Source organism: Mercenaria mercenaria, chromosome 11, assembly GCF_021730395.1.
Source record: "Mercenaria mercenaria strain notata chromosome 11, MADL_Memer_1, whole genome shotgun sequence".
Lineage (NCBI taxonomy): Eukaryota > Metazoa > Mollusca > Bivalvia > Venerida > Veneridae > Mercenaria > Mercenaria mercenaria.
Genome location: NC_069371.1, coordinates 6,670,633 through 6,685,879, shown reverse-complemented (window position 1 = coordinate 6,685,879; position 15,247 = coordinate 6,670,633). Strand labels below are relative to the sequence as shown.

The window sequence follows — 15,247 nt, the reverse complement described above, 5'->3', positions numbered from 1 at the left end:
CTGACACTAAGATACTAGTTATTGAACAGACACTGATTTTCTCCGCTCGCCACACCCACCTACCCGGCCGTGAAGGATGAAAACATAAATACGTACTGTTCTTCAACCAGCCGTATAAAAAAGACGCTCCATGTATAAAAGTTATGGCCCGGACAAACTGCAAAATGACCTCTGAAACCCAAATGTGACCTTCATCTTTGGAATAGGGGCCTTGGCTTTGTATGCAACAGTTTAATATTTATGCCAAATAAGAAAAAGATTGCTCCATACATGCCAAAGTTGTCTGATAGAACCTTTGACCCCGAGATGTGACCTTGACCTTTAAGACTGGAACTTTGGATTTGCGCGCCTCAACTCCTTCTGAATGAGGTACCCAATTATACCAAATATAATAAGATTGCTCGATACATGTCAAACTTATTGTTGGGACAAAATCGGGCGGACGCAGTGTATGCCCAGCCCTTATGCTTCAGCAAAAGAGCTCGATATAGTCTTATTATTTTAAGAAGCACTTTTGAATCACACCTTATAGTCCACTTTCTAGGAATAAAACGTTGAGAAGAGATCGTGCCATGTTCGTGGTTTAAACACAAGACGTAGTTATCTACAAAGCCCGGATGATATCTTCTGAGACACTGATATATCGGCTTGTTCAGTTTATATATGATAACACGAAAATACATTTCTGTATCTAACTTTTCATTGAAAGCATAGTAAAAAGCCGCAAATTTTGATGCCTAAAAACAAACGTTTCTTTATACAAACTTTGACAATGCTAATAGTTTGGACATGGGCGTCATGCATCATTCATGTCTCTAGATATTTCTTAAAGCAATCTAGAGGCCCTGTTCTTCACTTTGTAGATCACTATAAACGGCGACAGGGCAAATTTACCATACCTTGAAAACAAATTTGACAGCAGATTCTTTTTCATGAATAAAATCTGCATATAGATTGTAGAACATTTGTAAAAAGATCTGTATATGGAAATCAGTCATAAAAAGGCAACACATCAGGTGTATGGTAAATAACTGTTTCAGACAGTAAACTATACGACCGACATTGTAATGAACGAACTACATACCACATCACACTCCTATACAAACAATCTTCTATGTCCATTGACGCTGTAAATTGCTCCATTTATTACTTACTGTGGTAATTTGTGACAGGATCGTCCTAAATGACACAAGCATCAACAGAGTGGAGCAACCAACTCAGAGAAACAAGAATGTCAATGCTGTTTGGCACATTCCCCTGAAAATGCTTGATAGAATAAAACATCACGTCAAAAAGGGGGTCCGAAAAGGGGTCAGGTGCCCCTTTTTAAACAAATTTGGGAGCGGACCTTACAGTGATTGATGCTACAGATCAAGTTTAATGAAGATCCATCTAGCAGTTCATGATAGCAAGTTGTTTGTTAAAAGGTATTTCTATTTAAAGCTTTAGTGGCCCCCATTTGAATAAATTGAGAGGACCTTACAATGATGTTGTAGAACAAGTTTGATGAATATCCATTAAGCAGTTCACGAAAAGAAGCTGTGAAAGGGTATTTCTATTTTTAGCTCAAACATCCTTAAAAAGGCCAAGCACCAACCACCCCCCCCCCCACCCCTCCCCACCACAACATATTTGGGAAAGAACCTTACAATACTGATACTATTTTTAGCTCTAGGGCTAACCTGGAATATTTGAACAATCTTGATAGAGGACCATGCCAGGATGTTACTGGCCAAATTTGGTGCAATTCTAAAGTAGTTTCAGAGGAGATGTCATTTGCTCAGGTGAGCTGAAAATAATTTGGCAATACAGTCTTGAAAATATGCATATGTCAATGTCATCTTCATGTAGTACACCATGTTTCATTTGAAATGAGCGGAAACTGTAGGATAAATTGTGTACATAAGGTAGAGGTAGTTCTTAAACGACCAAGGTTCAAAGTGGGGCATAACTCAAAAATAATAACTGGACAAATAAGTCCTGATAATATGCTTATGTCTCTGGATAGTGGAGAAAAACCTAAGGTGCCTATGGATAGTGGAGTAAGACTTAAGGTGCCTTTATGGATAGTGGTGCAGGGCTTATTAAGGAGCCTCTCTGGACAGTGGAATAAGACTTAGGGTGCTTCTCTGGATAAAGGAGTAAGACCTTAAGTGTCTCTCTGCATAGTGGAGTAAGACCTAAGGTGTTCTGTCTGGGTAGTGTAGTAAGACTTAATGTGCCTCTCTGGATAGTGGGGAGGACGTAAGGTGCTTCTCTGGATAGTGTAGAAAGACCTAAGGTGCTTCTCTGGATAGTGTACTAAGACCTAAGGTGCCTCTCTGGACAGTGTAGTAAGACCTAAGGTGCCTCTCTGGAGAGTGTAGTAAGACCTAAGGTGCCTCTCTGGATAGTGTAGTAAGACCTAAGGTGCCTCTCTGGATAGTGTGGTAAGACCTAAGGTGCCTCTCTGGATAGTGTAGTAAGACCTAAGGTGCCTCTCTGGATAGTGTGGTAAGACCTAAGGTGCCTCTCTGGACAGTGTGGTAAGACCTAAGGTGCCTCTCTGGACAGTGTGGTAAGACCTAAGGTGCCTCTCTGGACAGTGTGGTAAGACCTAAGGTGCCTCTCTGGACAGTGTGGTAAGACCTAAGGTGCCTCTCTGGATAGTGTAGTAAGACTTAAGGTGCCTCTCTGGACAGTGTAGTAAGACCTAAGGTGCTTCTCTGGACAGTGTAGTAAGACCTAAGGTGCTTCTCTGGACAGTGTAGTAAGACCTAAGGTGCCTCTCTGGATAGTGTAGTAAGACTTAAGGTGCCTCTCTGGACAGTGTAGTAAGACCTAAGGTGCTTCTCTGGACAGTGTAGTAAGACCTAAGGTGCTTCTCTGGACAGTGTAGTAAGACCTAAGGTGCCTCTCTGGAGAGTGTAGTAAGACCTAAAGTGCTTCTCTGGATAGTGTAGTAAGACCTAAGGTGCTTCTCTGGATAGTGTAGGAAGGTGTCTCTCTAGTAATTACATCTGGCAAAGGTGGATACCTAGAGGGAACAAATGCTAGTTGAAGAACGGATGCTTCAGAAACCACATGACAGTAGCAAACAGGCAAAGGCCCAAATTATGATCATATTTAACAAGGTCTTTGCCATGATAAGTGGAAAATATAGTAAATAAATAACAATTATAAATGTAAACATAGGTAACAAGTTTATTTTCACATATTATATCACCATAACACGTAACAATGTTGGCTCATAACCTCACAACTGTGATAACAATATGCTAATATCACCAATACATGCGGTAACAAAATAATAATCAATATTCACATACAGGAAAATATGTTTCCTCAATAGAAATACATGTGTATGAACATGTACATTTCTATATATATTGTTGAACTATGATCATGTCATGAACATGTACTCCTTCCACCTAATACTTGCTTACATACAAAAGCTTCAGCAAAATTTTCTAAGTTAAAAAAAAAAAAGGCATAACTTTGCCAAATTGTAAGCCAGAGTTACGAAACTTGCCATGTGAAGCTATCTCATATTGCAAGATGTGTATAGACACTGAACACAGTTGGTCAAGTAGTTCCTGAGAAACATGCTTGCATGCAAAACTTCCACAAAAATTCTTTATTTAACAAGAGCACCGCCTTGCGGGTGCTGACGCTCATCTGATTTTTTTTGTATAATAGAAATATTGTCCTACCCATGATTTTCTAAGTCTAAAAAGGGCCATCATTCTTGCAAAAAGCAGGATAGAGTTATGTTTCTTGATGTACAGTGTCCACTTATGATGGTGAAAAACTGTTGCAAGTTTTAAAGCAATAGCTTTGATAGTTTATGAGAAAAGTTGACTTAAACATAATATTCAACCAAGAAAATGATTTTTCTAAGTCCAAAAGGGGCAATAATTATTGCAAAAAGCAGGATGGAGTTATGTTGCTTGCTGTACAGGGTCAGCTTATGATGGTGAACAAGTGTTACAAGTTTCAAAGCAATAGCTTTGATAGTTTAAGAGAAAAAGTTTACCTAAACATAAAACTTAACCAAGAAATCTGATATTTTCTAAGTCCAAAAGGGGCCATAAATCTTGCAAAAAGCAGGATGGAGTTATGTTTCTTGCTGTACAGGGTCAGCCTATGATGGTGACCAAGTGTTGCAAGTTTTAAAGCAATAGCTTTGATAGTTTAGGATTAAAGCTGACCTAAACATAAAACTTAACCAAGAAAACTGATTTTCTAAGTCCAAAAGGGGCAATAATTCTTGCAAAAAGCAAGATGGAGTTATGTTTCTTGATGTACAGGGTCTGCTTATGATGGTGAACAAGTATTCCAAGTTTCAAAGCAATAGCTTTGATAGTTTAGGAGAAAAATTGACCTAAACATAAAACTTAACCAAGAAATCTGATATTTTCTAAGTACAAAAGGGGCCATAAATCTTGCAAAAAGCAAGATGGAGTTATGTTTCTTGCTATACAGGGTCAGCTTATGATGGTGAACAAGTATTCCAAGTTTCAAAGCAATAGCTTTGATAGTTTAGGAGAAAAGCTGACCTAAACATAAAACTTAACCAGGCAACGCCGACGCAGACGCCGACGCCGACGCCGACAACCGCTCAAGTGATGACAATAACTCATCATTTTTTTTCAAAAAATCAGATGAGCTAAAAATGAGACAAATTTTTTATCAGATCAAAAGCTAGAGTTATATACCTTGCCATGTGAGGTTGTCTCATGTGTGAGATTTGAAAGCATTTGACCTCGTAGTTTGTGAGCAACCTGCTTACATGCAAAACTCTAACCACAATTTCTAAATTATAAAGGGGCATAATTTTGACAAAATAAAAGCTCGATTTATATAACTTGCCTGGTCAGGTCAACCCAAGATGACATAGAAATGTGTGAAGTTTGAAAGCAGATGGCCAAGTAGTTGAAGAGAAACCTGCATACAAGCAAAACGTTTTTGACATTGATGTTGATGAAAGTTTGGCAACAAAAGTTCTACTATTTGAAAACTTAAAAAAATTCAAAGCTAAAATATACCGCTTAAATATCTATATATATATACTGTGGAAATGTGAATGTTTCTTCTGTTAAGTATAAACCTTTCTATGCTGTCTTCTGTGATGTCTTTCTAGAACAATATCACAATATCACCTGCAAATATTTCAAGCCAGTTAGTTTAACAGCAATTCAGTGCTAGCAGACAAATATCATCTTATTTATCAATAAAAAATGAGACATTTCATATAACTGTTTTCCCCAAAGTTTTAAGCTTCGAAAGCTTTGACCTGAAAATGATAGAACTAGAAATTTTTGCTATAGGATTTATTCAAACTTTAGATGCCTCTTTTTACATAACTTCGTCTCCAACATTCTGTTTCAAGACTTTCACAGTTTTCAGGGGGGGGGGGGGGGGGGGGAAACACTGTATGAACCTTGATAATAACAGATTGACAATCAAATTAACAGATGTGGAAAAAAACATTGTACTTCAGAATTACAATGACTGTAAACAATCATAAGGTAAAGAACTGTTATTCAAAGAAGCAGGTCAAAAACTGATAATGCCACAAGACAAAGTTCAAGAACTGGTACAGGAGCCACCATGACTGAGTGGTTAGGGTCAATCACTTAGAATCACTTGCCCCTCTCCATTGTGGGCTTGAAACCTCACTTTGGGTGTGGAATTCTTTTATGTGAGTAAACCATTCAGCTGACTTATGGGAGGTCAGTGGTTCTACCCTGGTGACCGCCAATGTCAGGCCCCTCAGAAAAGTACTGGCAGAAGACTCCATACCTCAAACAACACAATCTGATGTTCATCTGAGCATGAGCATGAACATTTGAAAAAATGTCATCTTTTTAATTTGAAAACCAAAAAAGCCATTTGACCAAAATGATAGCTTGTAATTTTGACTTGCATTTGGTCCCTTCTCCTCTGCAATTATAAATAATACTGATATGTGTAAGGAGGGAAGAAAGCTGAATAGTTTTCTAAAATGACTAATAATTTCTCAATCTCTGGCTGTCAAAACTACCCTAAGTTCAGGTTAGCTGGATTATAAAAATTGTGCAAACACGAAGTCAAAGTAAGAAATTACTTTTTGTAACTCTATATCATGAACAAAATGTGAGAAATATTGTTACTATTAACAGTAGAAGGATTTAAGTATTTTATCCTCTATTCCAGATGTATATCCCTTTAATTTTCCATAAACTCTTCCACCAGTATATATCTCTGAATAACAAAATATATTACACATAATATATATGTTTCTGCAACATTAGAATACTGTTTTCAAACAAAGTGGAGATGGCTATGTGTAAAGATACAACTAAGTATGGAGATATAACTATCTGTGGAGATTCAACTATGTGTGTTTTAAACCTAACAATTTTATTTCTAAATAATGGCCATAAGTGACTTTAATCTAAGATCATAAAAGAAATATATTATATCAAGGAAAAAGTATCAAGATATTTGACTAAAACTGTAATGCCCTAATGTAAAATCTGTTTTCACATAAAAATTACCAAACTGCTAAAACTTTCATCATGTTACTTCTCAAAATCGATATTTGAATAAACATACCATTTTTATATCCATTAAAAAATATTTTAGCATAAACATAACCAAACCACTTTAATAATTTTAGGATCCTATCATATTTACTCACCTATAAGATAAGGTTTTTCTCCTTAAAATTCAGACTTAATTTGTAACCTAGTCTAATAAGTGAGTCAATTTCATTGACCTAAAATATTTATGAGAGAGTAAGCAAAATTCTGCCATATTGAAGTAATTACAGGATCCTGTCTTTCAGAAAGAATATCTTATAGACGGGTAAATACGGTATCTTGATTAAAATGCTGTTTTTGTTCCATAAAACATTAAGGCTCTTAAAGTCAGACTTAAAGTAATTTTTAAAATCACATTTCTATGCAGCAACCAAGTGTATAAATGCACCAGAAGTATACTTAAAATTACAAAAATGTAGAAACTTAAAATGTCTCTCAAAGCTTCCCTGCTATGATAGAAAACACCCTGTATTTAGGTATTCTGAGCAAACCATTTACATTTTAAAAGTAATCTGTTCAATCAGCAGGGACATACTTATAATTATTACAGTATCATACAATATAACACAATTATTGAATGGCTTACTGGTCAAAAGTCAGAACTATATGCCCAAGGTCCTGTGTTCAATATGCCAATATGGAAGGGCAAAAAATGCAAATTACATTTTCTTCAATTTCTTTTCAAAACTTTTGATACAAAGAAAATGATCTAATGAAGAAAATGAATACCCACATCAATATGTTAATTTCAAAAATAAATATTTTACATTAATTTTTGTTCAGTATCTCCATATTTTCATCTGTTTTTGAAGGCTTGCAATTAAATAGACAATGCAAGAACAAATCTCAGGAGTGGGACTATTTTTTCTATTAATTCCTTCGGTGATAATAATCCTAATTGGCACAGACACACCAGATCTAGTGCAAGATCAGGTCAGAGAGTCAGAGAGTATATCTCTGAAAAAAAACAAGAGCTGTCTAATGACAGCACATCCGACTATTTGAAGCCCTTCCACCTAGTACTAGCTTACATAAAATCTTGAACAACATTTTTTAAGTTGAAAACTTGCCAAGTGAGGTTATCACATGATGCCAAAGAGGTTTGGAGAATCTGAAAACATCTGTTCAAGTAAATCTAGTGATAAAAAGGGGCATAATTTTAAACTAGAAATTGTGTCCATAGGACACGGATGCCCTCACATACTGTGCCATCCTCTATATAGCAAAAACTATCAGGTGCACAACTTCATAAAGTTCGATGACTATAGGTTTAGATACTTTTTGAGATATGCAAAACACAAATTCAAACTGACAGACGTACCAACAAGAGCAAATCTAAGTGCCTCCCTCCCCACCAAAACATTGGCCCCCCTCCCCATAAAACAAGAGGACCATGATGGTCCTGAATCGCTCACCTATCCCCACATGACCTAGTGTTGAACTGAGTAAGACGTCGTTATTTCTATTATTTGACATAGTGACCTAGTTTTTGAGCACATGTGACCTAGATATCATCAAGATTAAAAAATTCTGACCAATTTTCATGAAGATCCATTGAAAAATATGACCTCTAGAGAGGTAACAAGGTTTTTCTATTATTTGACCTAATGACCTAGTTTTTGAAGGCACGTGACCCACTTCTGAATCTGACCTAGATATCATCAAGGTGAACATTCTCACCAATTATCATGAAGATCTCATGAAAAATATGGCCTCTAGAGAGGTCACAAGGTTTTTCTATTTTTCGACCTACTGACCTAATTTTTGACCGCACGTGACCCAGTTTCGAACTTGACCTAGATATCATCAAGAGGAACATTCTGATCAATTTTCATGAAGATCCATTGAGAAACATGGCCTCTAGAGATGTCACAAGGTTTTTCTATTTTTAGACCTACTGACCTAGTTTTTGACCGCACGTAACCCAGTTTCAAACCTGACCTAGATATAATCTAGGTGAACATTCTCACCATTTTTCATCAAGATCCATTGAGAAATATGGCCTCTAGAGAGGTCACAAGGCTTTTCTATTTTTAGACCTACTGACCTAGTTTTTGACCGCACGTGACCCAGTTTCGAACTTGACCTAGATATCATCAAGGTGAACATTCTGACCAATTTTCATGAAGATCCATTGAGAAATAAGGCCTCTTAAGAGATCACAAGGTTTTTCTATTTTTAGACCTACTGACCTAGTTTTTGACCCCACTGACCCAGTTTCGAACTTGACCTAGATATCATCAAGGTGAACATTCTGACCAATTTTCATGAAGATCCATTGAGAAATATGGCCTCTAGAGAGGTCACAAGGTTTTTCTATTTTTAGACCTACTGACCTAATTTTTGACCGCACGTGACCCAGTTTCGAACTTGACCTAGATATCATCAAGGTGAACATTCTGACCAATTTTCATGAAGATCTCATGAAAAATATGGCCTCTAGAGAGGTCACAAGGTTTTTCTATTTTTAGACCTACTGACCTAGTTTTTGACCGCACGTGACCCAGTTTCGAACTTGACCTAGATATCATCAAGATGAACATTCTGACCAACTTTCATAAAGATCCCATGAAAAATGTGACCTCTAGAGTGGTCACAAGCAAAAGTTTACGCACGCACGCACGCACGCACGCACGGACGGACGACGGACGCCACGCGATCACAAAAGCTCACCTTGTCACTTTGTGACAGGTGAGCTAAAAAACTGGGTGGGTGGAGCAGGCACAAGTGTCATTATGCTACCCTGCCATTGGACAACTCAAGTTTGAGAACAAATTCAACCAATCAGATACTCAGGATTTCAGACTGGTCTCCAAATTCATTTTTATAACCTTAGGTCCAGTAAGCATCCTTTAAGATATTTAAGACTTCAGCACAGTTCTTTTAGTGTAGTAAACAGTTTTATATTTTTGCTAAGTTTCTTTTACCATACTTAAAGAGTTACATATTTCTATGGCACATGCACACAAAGTTCCTAATCAATATATATCACAGAGAAATGCTTGGAACCAAATTTCCTGATATAAAATTATGCAAACTATTAATTTCATATACATACAATAACTGCCTATAAATATTGCAGACAAAATAGGAATAAAACATCGCATAAATGAAAATTTACAACAAGGAATAAACATAAAGTAAAAAGTATATCTATTATGGTATTGAAAGTACAAAAAAGGTCTTAAAGTATCATTAACAGCAAAACAAAATATTTCAATAAATGAGTACTATCAAATAACACAAGGGTTACAATTTCACACTTGTAAATATAATGCGTACCTGTGACTTTACCTTCTTTATTTCAATAAGCAACTGAGAATATAAAATTCATGACATCTGAATTTATTTACATAATTATTTTAATATAGACGTTTACATTCAAATGTACATGTAAAATCAAATCTACCTTTAAATGTGTTGAATAACCTGCAGTGAATGATTTGCTAAATTTATAGGAAAATATTGAGCTGTCTCTCAATATAGGGATTTATCTTGCCTCCTACAAGTTTCTTGCATTTCTATTGGTCAACAGACGTCACGTGGAGACAGGATATATTCCATATCCTGCTATTACATTTCAGATATGAATTTTGATTTAAAAAAAAAATGGCTGCCGCTTTGTTAATTTACAAAATATTAGATAATAGCGTGTAAGTAAAGGGTAGTCGGCAAGATAAAATCATTACACAGCTTGTTGGTGACAGGATATGGGATATACGCTGTCTCGAAAATCCATATCAGGCGAGAGCTATGAGTTTTCGAGACAGCGTATATCCCATATCCTGTCACCAACAAGCAGTGTAACTAATAGTACTACATGTACGTATACAAGTATTGCAGTTGTAACCTCTCTTGCATAACAAACAGAATATGTTTCATTTCATTTCTTAATGCGAGAAGATGAACTGATATGTAATGACTAAAATTTACTCATTTTTAGTTCAAGGTCAAACATTGGGTATCTTCATATCTGCTAAAAGTCTGCAGCCTCTTTGGTCTGATCAACACTATTAAGACTAAAGTTTGTTGCAGAACAGTTGTTACTCTTGTGAGGTTAATTTACTAGGAATTTAGCCAAACCGGAAAGAAATTATCTGTCATTGAAGGGAGTTTTCTACTTCTCAGAGATGTCCTTGAGAGAGTCTGCACTGTACTTCGGAGAAATAATGATATAACACAAAAATCTGTAGGCAGTCACTTCTGAACTCCACACAGATGTTTCTATTTTTAGCAGTAGGTGTTCCAATCCAGAAATTTCTTCATGGTAGTTATAACAACTTTTGGGCAGTTTTAGGTCTTTTCTCTAATTCTGGAAACTTTTTTTTATTGCAACACGTGGGAATTCTCTCGTCCAATGTTCCACTGTGTAGTTGTCAATTCCTGAGCAGAATGATACATCAAAAAATATCAACTTCTCACAGCTTTCTAGCACCCTGAAAGGAGAGAATTTAATGCCATTGCATTATTTTTCAATATAGAATTTATGTCACACATTGTCCTTTAAGGTGGCATATAACACTTTGTGAATTTCTACTTGCTTAAATTTTCAAGGATTTGTATATTTTTCAATATATTAAGAAAGCAGATAAATCTATACATGTTTGGAAAGTTCCTTCAAATATCTTCGCAAATAAAACAAAATTAACATCAAAGTGCCTATGACTATGAATGGCTATATAAACAGGTAAGTTAAGGGAATACACCTTCAATATTTGAACATGTATTACAGCTAGGCATGGCCTTCTATACCCAAATTTTTTACTGAATTCATAGTTTTAACATGTCCTAAAGAATGGGAAATAGTATTGATGACTCTACAAAGGTTATCATTACACTTCACTCAAACTCTATCACAAACTCCCTGTTTAAATTAAAACGGAAGTATCAAATTAATTTGACAATTAAATGAAACTAAAGTTTGTAGCACTACCTAGGACTTGAGTGATTAAAAAACTGAATGAGATTTCTGAATAACTGTGACATATGAAGACACTATATGATAAAAGTATTTTGTTTAATCCAATTGGAAACTGGCAGGAACCTGAAAATGCAACTATCTTATTTGTCAGTAAGAATTTTTGATGCTACATTTGTTAATGAACAACAATAAATACAAGACCAAACAGTGCAATAGCTAAGATATAGCATACTTTTTAGCAGCATCAGCTGTGACTTGTCGTGTACCGAGAATATCTATTTGCTCCATATCCTTGCTGTATTGCGCAATCGCCAGCAGGTCAGCATCACACACTGTTCTGTCAAACATATAAATCAATACTTAATATGTCTGTATTCAGATATGAAATGGGGATTTTTTAATTGAATGTTTAATATCAAAACCTCCTTTTCCAATTTTATATGTGGATTAAGAAATCATACAAGTTTTCCCACAAAAATTCAAAATTGGTCTCAAAATTGGTGAATATTTGAGAAAGTTTTATCTGTAACTTTATTTTAACATATCTGCTTGCATTTCATATAAGAAAAACATACACTTGTGTTGAAATAATGTACTTTTAATTAAATCTCATTGTCCATGCTTTCTAAGTTTAAAAGTGAAACCCTCCAAACATTTCTATAACCATGTAGCTGCACCATGAGAAAACCAACATAGTGCATTTGTGACCAGCATGGATTCAGACCAGCCTGCGCATCTGCGCAGTCTGGTCAGGATCCATGCTGTTCGCTTTCAAAGCCTTTTGCAATTTGAGAAACCGTTAGTGAACAGTATGGATCCTGACCAGACTGTGCGGATGTGCAGGCTTGTCTGGATCCATGCTGGCCTCAAATGCACTATCATGTTGGTTTTCTCATGGTGCGGCTCATATTTTATGCAAAAAAATCTAAGGTATCTATAAACTTATAGCATACTATAGAATAACTAGAAATTGCTTTTGTAAAAAAGCGCATGTCTCCCCCAATGCAAAGTCCTATAAGCAAGAAGTCAATAGGGGTCAGGAGCGAAAGTCAAAGAGACACTGATGGTTGGCTACAATAGGGATCATCTACTGGGCATGTCCAGTCATCCCACTAAGTTTCAACACTCTTGGCCTAGTTGTTCTCAAGTCACTGTTCAGGCTCCTGTGACCTTGACCTTTGATCAAGTGACCCCAAAATAAATAGGGGTCATCTACTCTGCATGTCCAAGTTTCAACATTCTAGGTCAAGTGGTTCTCAAGTTATTTTACGGAAATGATTTTACATGACCAGGTCCATGTGACCTTGCCCTTTAATAGAAACACCAACAAGAGGACCATGATGGTCCTGAATCGCTCACCTATCCCCACATGACCCAGTGTTGAACTGAGTATGACGTCATTATTTCTATTATTTGACATAGTGACCTAGTTTTTGAGCACATGTGACCTAGATATCATCAAGATAAAAAATTCTGACCAATTTTCATGAAGATCCATTGAAAAATATGGCCTCTAGAGAGGTCACAAGGTTTTTCTATTATTTGACCTAATGGCCTAGTTTTTGAAGGCACGTGACCCACTTTAAACTTGACCTAGATATCATCAAGGTGAACATTCTCACCAATTTTTATGAAGATCTCGTGAAAAATATGGCCTCTAGAGAGGTCACAAGGTTTTTTTATTTTTCGACCTACTGACCTAGTTTTTGACCGCACATGACCCAGTTACAAACCTGACCTGGATATCATCAAGCTGAACATTCTCACCAATTTTCATGAAGATCCGTTGAGAAATATGGCCTCTAGAGAGGTCACAAGGTTTTTTCTATTTTTAGACCTACTGACCTAGTTTTTAACCCCACGTGACCCAGTTTCGAACTTGACTTAGATATCATCAAGGTGAACATTCTGACCAATAATCATGAAGATCTCATGAAAAATATGGCCTCTAGAGAGGTCACAAGGTTTTTCTATTTTTAGATCTACTGACCTAGTTTTAACCCCATGTGACCCAGTTTCGATCTTGACCTAGATATCTTCAAGGTAAACACTCTGACCAATTTTCATGAAGATCCATTGAAAAATATCGCCTCTAGAGAGGTCACAAGGTTTTCCTATTTTTAGACCTACTGACCTAGTTTTTGACCGCACGTGACCCAGTTTCGAACTTAACCTAGATATCATCAAGGTGAACATTCTGACCAATTTTCATTAAGATCCATTGAGAAATATGGCCTCTAGAGAGGTCACAAGGTTTTTCTATTTTTAGATCTACTGACCTAGTTTTTGACCCCACATGACCCAGTTTCGAACTTGACCTAGATATCATCAAGATGAACATTCTGACCAATATTCATGAAGATCTCATGAAAAATATGGCCTCTAGAGAGGTCACAAGGTTTTTCTATTTTTAGACCTACTGACCTAGTTTTTAACCCCACGTGACCCAGTTTTGAACTTGACCTAGATATCATCAAGATGAACATTCTGACCAATTTTCATGAAGATCCATTGAGAAATATGGCCTCTAGAGAGGTCACAAGGTTTTTTTATTTTTAGACCTAATGACCTAGTTTTTGATCCTACCTGACCCAGTTTCAAACTTGACCTAGATATCATCAAGGTGAACATTCTGACCAATATTCATGAAGATCTCATGAAAAATATGGCCTCTAGAGAGGTCACAAGGTTTTTCTATTTTTAGACCTACTGACCTAGATTTTGAACCCACATGACCCAGTTTCGAACTTGACCTAGATATCATCAAGATGAACATTCTGACCAATTTTCATGAAGATCTTATGAAATATATGGCCTCTAGAGAGGTCACAAGGTTTTTCTATTTTTAGACCTACTGACCTAGTTTTTGATGGCACGTGACCCAGTTTCGAACTTGACCTAGATATCATCAAGATGAACATTCTGACCAACTTTCATAAATATCCCTTGAAAAATGTGACCTCTAGAGTGGTCACAAGCAAAAGTTTACGGACGCACGGACGACGACGGACGACGGACACCGCGCGATCACAAAAGCTCACCTTGTCACTTTGTGACAGGTGAGCTAAAAATCAATAGGGGTCATCTACTCTACATGTTCAATCATCCTATGAAGTTTCAACATTCTGGGTCAAGTGGTTCTCAAGTTATTGATCGGAAATTGTTTTCCATGTTCAGGCTCCTGTGACCTTGACCTTTAACAGAGTGACCCCTGGGTCGAGAGGTTATCAAGTTATTGATGGGAAACGGTTTTCGATGTTCAGGCCCCTGTGACCTTGACCTTTAACAGAGTGACCGCAAAATCGATAGGGGTCATCTACTCTGCATGACCAATCATCCTATTAAGTTTCAACATTCTGGGTCAAGTGGTTCTCAAGTTAATGACCGGAAATGGTTTTCAATGTTCAGGCCCCTGTGACCTTGACCTTCAACAGAGTGACCCCAAAATCAATAGGGGTCATCTACTCTGCATGACCAATCATCTGTGAAGTTTCAACATTCTGGGTCAAGTCGTTCTCAAGTTATTGATCGGAAATGGTTTTCCATGTTCAGGCCCCTGTGACCTTGACCTTTGATGGAGTGACCCCAAAAACAATAGGGGTCGTCTCCTCCATAAGCCCTACCAACCTATGAACTTTGAAGGTTCTAGGTCAAATGGTTCTCCAGTTATTGCTCGGAAATGAAGTGTGACATACGGACGGACGGACAGGGCAAAAACAATATGTCTCCCCGAGGGGGGGGGGGGGGGGGGGGGGGGGGG

General features: G+C 36.9%; 1 protein-coding gene across 1 annotated transcript in view; it reads right to left on the bottom strand.

Annotated features, from left to right (window-relative positions):
• Positions 1-3,165: 3,165 nt before the first annotated feature.
• Positions 3,166-15,247, bottom strand: part of LOC128546988 (F-box/LRR-repeat protein 4-like) — a 76,027-nt gene continuing 63,945 nt past the window's right edge. Inside the window, exons 16-17 of the mRNA XM_053518461.1 lie at positions 11,720-11,824; positions 3,166-11,002 (exon numbers count right to left, since the gene is read on the bottom strand). Coding sequence (XP_053374436.1) covers positions 10,873-11,002; positions 11,720-11,824 — 235 coding nt within the window. The 3' untranslated portion in view covers positions 3,166-10,872. The remainder of the gene's footprint in view (positions 11,003-11,719; positions 11,825-15,247) is intronic.